Source organism: Phacochoerus africanus, chromosome 2 (assembly GCF_016906955.1).
Source record: "Phacochoerus africanus isolate WHEZ1 chromosome 2, ROS_Pafr_v1, whole genome shotgun sequence".
Classification (NCBI taxonomy): Eukaryota; Metazoa; Chordata; class Mammalia; order Artiodactyla; family Suidae; genus Phacochoerus; species Phacochoerus africanus.
In genome coordinates this window covers 255,599,540-255,609,254 of record NC_062545.1, presented here as the reverse complement: position 1 = coordinate 255,609,254, position 9,715 = coordinate 255,599,540, and the positions used below count along the sequence as shown (strand labels likewise).

At 46.1% G+C, this 9,715-nt stretch overlaps 1 protein-coding gene across 1 annotated transcript; it reads left to right on the top strand.

The window, feature by feature from the left end:
• The first annotated feature begins 4,389 nt into the window (after positions 1-4,389).
• LOC125120256 (salivary lipocalin) lies at positions 4,390-9,487 on the top strand. Its single transcript, XM_047768177.1, has 7 exons — positions 4,390-4,585; positions 4,934-5,070; positions 5,785-5,855; positions 6,922-7,032; positions 7,392-7,493; positions 7,703-7,748; positions 9,203-9,487. Exons 1-7 carry the CDS (start codon positions 4,487-4,489, stop codon positions 9,210-9,212), a joined length of 576 nt encoding a protein of 191 aa, XP_047624133.1. The 5' UTR covers positions 4,390-4,486; the 3' UTR covers positions 9,213-9,487.
• Positions 9,488-9,715: the final 228 nt, after the last annotated feature.

The window sequence follows — 9,715 nt, the reverse complement described above, 5'->3', positions numbered from 1 at the left end:
TCCTGTCGTCAGTTGGGCCCATAGATAGAGCCCAAAGGCTAGCTCTCCAGGGTGGTGACACAGGACAGGATGGACCCTTGGTCCATCTGCTTCTGTTGTACTGGCTGAGGCTGGCTCCTCAGACTCACCTTTCTCCACAAAACCTTGACATCCCAGACAGCCTCCCTCTCCCTCTCCACTGGGCTGGGAGACAAAATTGTGGTCTATTAAAGCTGGTGTTTTTTTAGACAAAGCTCTGCTCATCTGGAGGGAAAAATTCTCTGGCTCTGTTCCTGGAATTACGTGGTCCGTCGTCCATTGGACCAAGCCACGTTTTCTTTTTCCCCTGTTGTTCCTCTTCTCATCACTCTTGGCTTTTCTGTTCTCCTGTATTGCTTTTCTTTTTCTTTTTGTTTCGTTTTTTTCTTTTCTTTTACTTTCTACCTTATAATTAGATTGTTTTCAAAGCATCCACACACTGGCCAGGAGTTTCTTGAGCACACAGCCCTTATCTTATTAATCCCTTTAGCCCCTGAAAGTGCCCGGTATAGGCTAAGCACAGAGTAGGCTTTTTTTGTTTGTTTGTTTTTTTAGGGCTGCACCTGCGGCCTATGGAAATTCCCAGGCTAGGGGTCAAATTGGAGCTGCAGCTGCAGGCTTACACCACAGCCACAGCAACACCAGATCCGAGTATCATCTGTGATCTATGCTACAGCTTGCAGCCACACTGGATCCTTCACCTACTAAACAAGGCCAAGGATCAAACCTGCATCCTCATGGGTACTAGTTGGGTTCTTAACCTGCTGAACCATAATGGGAACTCTGTGAGCAGGCATTTGTAAATGGTAGTTGAGCTAAGTTGAGTCATTGTTTCTCAAAAATCCTTTAGAAGCACTAGCTCCCAAATCAGCTTGCTATGCTCAAGACAAAATTACTCTGTCAGATGATTGCCCTTTGTATCTTGCATTTTGTAATAGAGGTATTCCCTATTGATGGGTAGTCAGGTGAACTTTTGTAAAATGAATCCTTATTCCATGAACTTATACTATCTCCTGGGAAATGCTAACACCAGTGGTTACTCTTTTTCTATTTCCTTTTTTTGGTCATCTTTCCCCATCTCTCTATCCTTCCTATCTTCCACTGTTTGAAAGTCAGTATCACCCAACTGTGGTATTTATTGGTCATCTTTAAGTTGTGAGAGTGTTTTCAGGTCATTAATTTACAGCACCTACTGCAAATATTTAAATGCAGCGCACAAATATTATTTAAGGGCATCCTGTTGGAAAGCTAAGCATCGCTCTTGATCGACTTAATAGTCGTTTGGCTTTGGTTTTGTCTGGGTTTTCTTTTTAAAAAAATTTTGTTGAAGTATAGTTGATTTATAATGTGTTAATTTCTTCTGTACAGCAGAGCGATTCAGTTAAACTCACAACTTCTTTTTTAAAATAAATGTTATTGGAGTATAGTTGACTTAGAAAGTTGTCTTAGTTTCAGGCATACAGCAGAGTAAATCAGTTATGCATATACCTATATCCATTCTTTTTCAGATTATTTTCCCATGTAGGTTATTACACAGTATTGAAATTTCCCTGTGCTATACCGTAGATCCCTGTTAACCATCTATTTTATATATAGTAGTGTGTATAGTTATACATATTTATTCTTATTTGTATTCTTTTCCATTATGGCTCATCATAGGATAGTGAATATAGTTCCCTGTGCTATACAGCAGGACCTTGTTGTTTATCCATCCTATATATAATAGTTTGCATCTGCTAATCCCAAACTCCCAATCCATCCCTCCCTCCCCTTGGCAACCACAGGTCTGTTCTCTACATCTATTTCTGTTTCGTAGATAAACTCATTTTATTGGGTTTTTCTCTTTTTCCTTTTTGGCCACCCCTCGATATACGGAGTTCCCGGGCCAGGGATCAGATCTGAGCCACAGTTGCAACCTAAGCTGCAGCTGCAGCAATGCCGGATCCTTAACCCACTGTGTCAGGCCAGGAATTGAACCAGGGTCCCAGCACTCCCAAGAAACCGCCAATCCCATTGCACCACAGCAGGAACTCCTTATTTTATCATATTTTAGATTCCACATGTAAGTAATATCATGTGGTACTTATTGTCTGGGTTTTCTTTCACCAAGCCCCGGGATGGAATGCATCATACCCTTAGATATTCTTGCAGCCTTGACCTTACTGGCTCAGTGTTTCCTGGCTTCCCTGGCAGTGCTTGAGCCAACCACTAAAAATGTGGAAATAGGAGTGAATAGCCAGAGTGGGGAGCAGTCACCTCAGATCTTAGTGGATAAGATCATCCACAACAGTCTCTGATCATGGATTTCAGTCCTGCACCCTCTCTCTATCCCTGTGACCCCATAATATAAATTACAAGGTCACTGCCTCAAAATAATATCCCTTTTTACAAAAAAGATTTTCTTTCTTTTTTTTTCTTTTTGCTATTTCTTGGGCTGCTCCCACAGCATATGGAGGTTCCCAGGCTCATCATAGCTAGGGGTCGAATCGAAGCTGTAGCCACCGGCCTACACCAGAGCCACAGCAATGCAGGATCTGAGCCACGTCTGCAACCTACACTACAGCTCACGGCAATGCCGGATCCTTAACCCACTGAGCACGGCCAGGGATCAAACCCGCAACCTTGTGTTTCCTAGTCGGGTTCGTTAACTACTGAGCCACGACGGGAACTCCCAAAAAAGATTTTCTATAAGGTTACTTCTAACAACAAGGATTCCCTTGGGAGTTCCCATTGTGGCTAAGTGGATTACAAACCCACCATGAGGGTTCCATGGGGATGCAGGTTCCATCCTTGGCCCCTCTCAGTGGGTTAAGGATCCGGCGTTGACATGAGCTGTGGTGTAGGTCACAGAAGTGGCTCAGACCTGGTGTTGCTGTGGCTATGGTGTAGGCTGGAGGCTGCAGCTCCAATATGACCCGCAGCCTAGAAACTTCCATGTGCCACAGGTGTGCCCCTAACAAGAAAAAAAAAAAAAAAAAACCCAAAACACCCCCACTAAAACCAAGAATTCCTAGTGCTTTTAAGATAGGATATGGAGGGTCCATCATTCTAAAGGTAATACTTTGTAACAGGTGTTACAGTAGGTCCAAAGGTGAACAGGAAAGACGTCTCCACCAGAAGCAGAAAGTTATAACATGGTGCTGTGAGGGTTGGCAGTGGTGATGGGATGGGAACGTGATCGTGTGATACCCTCCCTAATTTTCAAGACCTACCTCAAGTCCCACCTTCCCCAAGAATAAGTCTCCGATTCCCCCAGTCCAGTGTGGGCTGGATGTAATGCTGAGGATTCTACACAAAGCATCCCATTGAATCCCTGCAGCAGCCTGTAGGCAGGTGTAATTATCCACACTATGGGGAAACTAAGGCTCAGAGAGGTTAAATCTGCTCTCATGGCTTCAAAATGGCAGAGACGGGGAGGAAGCCCAGGTCTCCATGACTCCAAACTCCGTGTTCTTGGGCACTTTCCACATGATGCTCTCTCCCTAATAGCACCCCTTTGCTGACTGCAGTGGTCTGGACTTGGTCCTATTCACTTGGGTTATTTCGTATGTTTGTAGGGTGAAGTTCTTATTGAGTATACGAAGCATTTCCCCACCTTCATTGAAAGTTGCTTAGGAGTTCCCTGGTGGCCTAGCACCTAGGAATCCAGCATTGTTACTGCACCTGCTTGGGTCACTGCTGTGCCACAGATTCAATCCCTGGCCCAGAAACTTCCGCATGCCTCAGGCACAGTTTAAAAAAACAAACAAACAAACAAAAAACGCTTCCCTAAAACTTCTTCTATGGGACCTATGAATGCGAGGCATACATGGTGATTAAACACTTGTTCAGTCATTCTGTGGAAAGGAAAGGCTGCAGTGGTCAAATCTGGAGAACAAGGAATCGAGATATACTGAATTGAATGCCAGACACCATACTCTGAAAACATTATTTTATTCAACCCTATTTTAACCCACCATATGTTAATGCTTTGTGATAGGTACCATTGTTTTTGGTAGAGGCAGTTTCTTTGTTTCTGAGGCTATAAAAACAGAGTAATTCTCCCAATTCTGCACACATTGTGAGGGGCTGGAAATAGAGTCCCTACACATCCCATTTCTCAGTAAGACTCCATTTCTGCCCCATGCAGCTGGATTTCTGATTGCAAGCTGGATCCACAGTTAAATCTGGTTCCACAAGGCAGTCCTGTAAAGCATCCACTATTTTACTTGAGTATGTACTTCGAGACATGTAAGGTCACTAAGCAGATCTAAGAGGTGAGATTGCCAGCTTTCAAAAGGGCAGGAACAGTCCTTGGCCTCACCCCAGTGAATGACAGACCATTTCATGGAGTGGGAGGAACCAAGGAGGAGATAAAACACTGAACCCAGAGCAGATACGAAAATAGAGGCACTGGGGAGTGAAGCCACCAGAGGGGAGAGATTCAGTCCCAGTCACTACGGAGGAGACAGTGCTGTCCACTGCCAAGATGAAGCTGCTGCTCTTGCTGTGTCTAGGGCTGACTCTAGCCTGTTCCCACAAGGAAGCAGGCCAAGATGTTGTGACAAGCAACTTCGATACTTCCAAGGTAGGGTCAATGGAGCAGAGTGCCTTCGGGTCTGGGGGGTGGTTTGGGGGATTCGGAAGCAAGGTGGCCCTCCTGGAGGGCAGGAGTGCCTTGACATATTAGACAAAAGGGGCAGTTTCAGACCTGGGGCTGAGGGAGTTGTGCCATGTTAAAAGATGACATACTTGGGGACCTGCCTTCTCACGGAAGGGACAGTGGAAAGAGGCCTCGGTGTGGTGCCAGTTGGCCTGTGTTCGAATTGCATCTTCACATCAGCGTTGTGAGTTCTGGCCGGAGTTCAAAGAGACTAGCATTTGTGTGGTATCCTCGCCCCCTTTCTCGGCCAATCTTTTTCTCAATTTATTGCAGATTGCCGGCGAGTGGTATTCCATTCTTTTGGCCTCAGACGCCAAGGAAAATATAGAAGAAAATGGTAGCATGAGAGTTTTTGTGGAGCGTATCCGTGTCTTGGACAACTCTTCCCTAGCCTTTACATTTCAGATAAAGTAAGTGTGGCTTTTTTCACTTAGGAAAGAAAAAAACCAGAAGCCCGAATATGGTCTTGGACACACACACACACACACACACACACACACACAGAAACATTCCGAGTCTGTATCCAAAATCGGAGTCCGTCACCTGGCACTGATCTAAGGCTTGATAAACCTGTGGCTTTCCTATATTCAGAGATGAGGACTGGTGACAGGAATAAATTTAAATGGGAGCAGAGGAGGTAAGGGGTAGAGGGGTGACAGACTCCTAAGTAGCGTGGCAGTACAGTGTAGGGTGCAAGAATAGCATTTGGAAATCAACAGCAAGTCTAGCTCTTGAATCTCTCTATTTTACTAGTTGTGTGACTAAGAAAGTTCATCTCTTTCTACCTCGATTTTCCCTTGGGTAAGAGAAGGTGATGCTAATCCCTCTTGTGGTTTTTTTGTGAGGACCCGGTGAGGTCGTGTTTGTAAGGTACGTGACTGAGGGGCCGGCGCATGGTGAAACTGAGCTCATTCTCTAGACAAATAGCGGTCATAATACTAAGAGTGACAGAAGTTGTTGACTCATTCTCAAAGTACCAACTAGAGTGAAATAACATAGATGAAAGCGCTCTGGAAGCGGTACCCCAGAATGCTCCACAATTAATCAGGGGAATCAAACCACAGTCGTGGAAGGGAGCCAGCCCCATCAGTCTCTCTTGGGCATCAGCGCATTCTGTTTTTCAGGGTAAACGGAGAGTGTACTGAATTTTATGTGGTTTGTGACAAAGTAGGAGATGGTGTGTATACAGTTGCCTGTAAGTATGCCAAAAAAAAAAGTCTTTTTACATTCTACTTCCAACCACAAAGACTGTACTAAACCCCAGTATCTTCAGGATCTTGATCAATTCCTGACCAATGCTTATTTCAATAATCTAATGAGGCCAGCGAATAGCCAATATCCTGAGTTTGGGAGAAATGCATGTGTAAAAGCCAATGCCTGGCACATAATACCATCAGATAGAGAAGGCAGTCTGGTCATATGTGCTTCCTGCAATTAAAGAAAATTGACAAAAAAAAAAAAGGTAAATTGGCAGGACAGCTTCTCATTCGCTGCCTACTTTCTGATGTCTGGAGCCATTGTCATATGTTTCAGTATTATATAGCATATTATTACTATTCATTATTGTTATTAATATTGAATATTATTCAATATTATTCATTATTATTAGTAGTATTGAATATTATTCAATATTATAGAGCGCTGGGTGTATAATTCCAATGGGGCTTATAGAGAGGACAGAGACACGTCTTGGTTGGCAGAGATGGCCAGGGGGCTAGGTGAGTCTCGGGGAAGATGATGGAGGGGAAGGTGCCACTGTGGCTGAATTCCCCACCACTAGTGGTCAGTCTACCAGTTGACCTTAGCCGTTGCCTCATGGAGCCCAGAGCAATGCAAATGGAAGGCAGCCAAAAGCACTCGCTCTCTCTTTCAGGATAGGCATGTGGATTTGTTTTGCGGGAGAGAATGAGTGAAAGGGGTCACTTCCTTCCCATGGACTTCAAAGAAGTTCTGAGGCTGTTCCCATCATGGTGCAGTGGAAATGCATCCGACTGGGAACCATGAGGTTGAGGGTTCAATCCCTGGCCCTGCTCAGCAGGTCAAGGATCCGGCGTGGCCGTGAGCTGTGGTGTAGGTCGCAGACACGGCTCAGATCTGGTGTTGCTGTGGCTCTGGCGTAGGCCGGCAGCAACAGCTCCGATTCGACCCCTTGTCTGGGGACCTCTATGTGCCATCGGTGCAGCCCTAAAAAGACCAAAAAAAAAAAAGGTAAAATAAATAAATAAAGTTCTGAGCTGTGTTCCGTTTCCCTCCCCTGCCAGACGATGGAGAGAACAAATTTCGCCTACTTGAAGTGAACTATTCTGACTATATCATTATACATCTTGTGAATGTCAATGGCGACAAAACATTCCAGCTGATGGAGTTCTACGGTACTGTACTGTCATGCCGACACTTATCCTGGGGCACGGGGACCAGGGAGGGAAGGCGGCCTGGAGACACCATGGCCTTCCCAATGCTATCCTGAGACACCTGTTCTCTGAAGGCAGATGCTCACCTTTGGTAAAAATCCCTCAGGCTCAGTGATGGGAAAAGGATGAGTCTCTCATGGTGCCAGGAAGCTATCCTAAAGATGTCAAGCTCAAGACAGGTCATAGTCCATCCGCAAGACCTCTGCCTAAGCAGCCAGTCAGCACCCTCCCTTTTCCCACCCATCTGGAGCCCCACCTCGCTCCTGAGCCTCACAGACCAGGGAACAAGACAAAAGCAGTTACTGTCCCTCTTCCCACAGGCCGAAAACCAGATGTGGAGCCAAAACTCAAGGACAGGTTTGTGGAGATTTGCCAACAATACGGCATCATCAAGGAAAACATAATCGATCTGACCCAAATTGGTGAGCTTAACCATCCCTGGCCTTCTCTGCCTAACTTCCCTTTTGCTGAATGCGGACCTTACTGAAGGGGGAAATCCGAGAGACGCTTATCCCTCCCCCGATCCGTCCCCCTTTGTCCTCGCCTGGAGAGTCATCTGGTTTCATTCTGGGAAATAAACGGGGGCTGGTCTTTTTGGTTGGTTTGAATGTGTTCTCTTCTGCCTCTATAGATCGCTGCTTCCAACTCCGAGGGAGTGGAGAAGTCCAGGAGTCCAGGTTGGTCAGCTCTGGTGGAAAGGGTGTGGCCCAGGGGGTCAGTGTCTTCCAAAAGCATTGGGGGGTTCCATCCAAAGACTACAATGAAAATAATTTGGGAAGGAAGCTTGTTGGGAGAACTTGAAATTTGACGTTGGAGCACCTGGGTTCAGGACCCGGTCCTGCCCTGAGCTTCGGAGCAAATGACACAGCAATTAAAAGGAAACAACGATGTCTACTTTACAGAGTGACGGGGTGGCTATAATGCTGGAGAAAAGGGCTCGGTAACTGATCGTGTGCTAAAAGTCATTAAGACTGAAAGTTGTAAGTGGGAAACGGGTGTGAGTATGAACCTCAAATACATGTCTGTGTTCATGGTCCATCTTCCAAGCTCAGAAGGCCATCTCACCCTCCAATTTATGGGGGGAAAATCTCTTCCTTTGATCTCTGCACATCCTTAACTTCTAATCTGGGAACAGAGCTGTCTGACTTTCCAGTTGTCTTCCAATCGAAAATAGACCCTTGAGTCTCCTCATCTGTTTCCCGCCTCGGATTTATTGTGGGGCTTCACTCAGATACTATACGGGAAAGTCTTAGCAACTGTGGCTTATGTAAGGTAAGCAGTTCAAAAAAGATGGCCGGAGTTCCCGTCGTGGCGCAGTGGTTAACGAATCCGACTAGGAACCATGAGGTTGCGGGTTCGGTCCCTGCCCTTGCTCAGTGGGTTAACGATCCGGCGTTGCCGTGAGCTGTGGTGTAGGTTCCAGACGCGGCTCGGATCCTGCGTTGCTGTGGCTCTGGCGTAGGCTGGCGGCCACAGCTCCGATTCGACCCCTAGCCTGGGAACCTCCATATGCCGCAGGAGCGGCCCAAGAAATAGCAAAAAGACAAAAAAAAAAAAAGATAGCCATGACTTTTGTCGTTATTCCTCAGTTTACCAAAAATTCTTTCAACCGTCCAATGCTGCAGGTGGCAGAAACAAGCCTACCAGCCTTGGGTGCTTCCTTTCTTCTTTTCATAGACTCACCTGGGGGAAAGTTAAGATGGAATCAGCAATGGGAAAAAAAAGTTATTTACTTAACACACTGGCTAATAGCGTGGTTAGAACACAGGTTGATATCTATTTCTTCAATTTTTTTTTTTTTGTCTTTTTCTCTTTTCTAGGGCTGCATCTTCGGCATATGGAGGTTCCCAGGCTAGGGGTCGAATCGGAGCTGTAGCCACCGGCCTACACCCGAGCCACAGCCACTCGGGATCCGAGCCACGTCTGCGACCTACACCACAGCTCACAGCAACACTGGATCCTTAACCCACTGAGTGAGGCCAGGGATCAAACCCACAACCTCATTGTTCCCAGTTGGATTCTTTACCCACTACGCCAACTTTTTTTAAATAATAGAAATTCTCTTTGTCGTCAGTTCAGTCTGAGAAGGCTTAATATGTTTGTGTGTTCTCTTTCTCATCTGCTTGTTTAGTGCTGAGTGAAGGCCTCCTCATGTGGGCTCCAGGATCTTCTCCTCCTTGGTCCCCCCATCATCTGGTGACAAGTCCTGTGATCCAGCTTCCATCCGGAGCACACAGAAAGCCAGAAAGGCATTATCTCTGCCTCTTCAGGATCTTCCCTAATTATCTAGGAAGATTCATCAGCTCACCAAGAATCAAAAGTATTCTCCAAATTCCTGACTCCCTCCGCCAGACCCAGGACAGCGCCACCATGAGGAGAACCTCCTCTACCAGGTCAATAAATGATTCTCCTTGCAGTCCTGTGACTCATCTTTGTTTCCATAAGAGATGTGGGGCTGACAGGAAGCGGATGAGGATGGGGGGACTTCCTTGGCCCCATACTCATCATCTTCCTCTGGCTTCTCAGAATCTTCCCTGAGGTTCAAGATTCTCCCTCCTCTGCAGCAATTCCTTGTCCCACTGTGTGAAGCTGGCCTTTCCATTTGCCCATTTCTTAGTGACCTGATAAGACCAATTATTGGAGT

What these genes read in the sequence shown, in the direction of transcription:
- LOC125120256 (XM_047768177.1), top strand. Translation starts at nt 4,487, where the DNA reads ATGAAGCTGCTGCTCTTGCTGTGTCTAGGGCTGACTCTAGCCTGTTCC. An exon ending in GCAACTTCGATACTTCCAAG is followed by an intron (nt 4,586 to 4,933) that starts GTAGGGTCAATG and finishes AATTTATTGCAG; the next exon opens with ATTGCCGGCGAGTGGTATTC. An exon ending in AATCGATCTGACCCAAATTG is followed by an intron (nt 7,494 to 7,702) that starts GTGAGCTTAACC and finishes CTGCCTCTATAG; the next exon opens with ATCGCTGCTTCCAACTCCGA.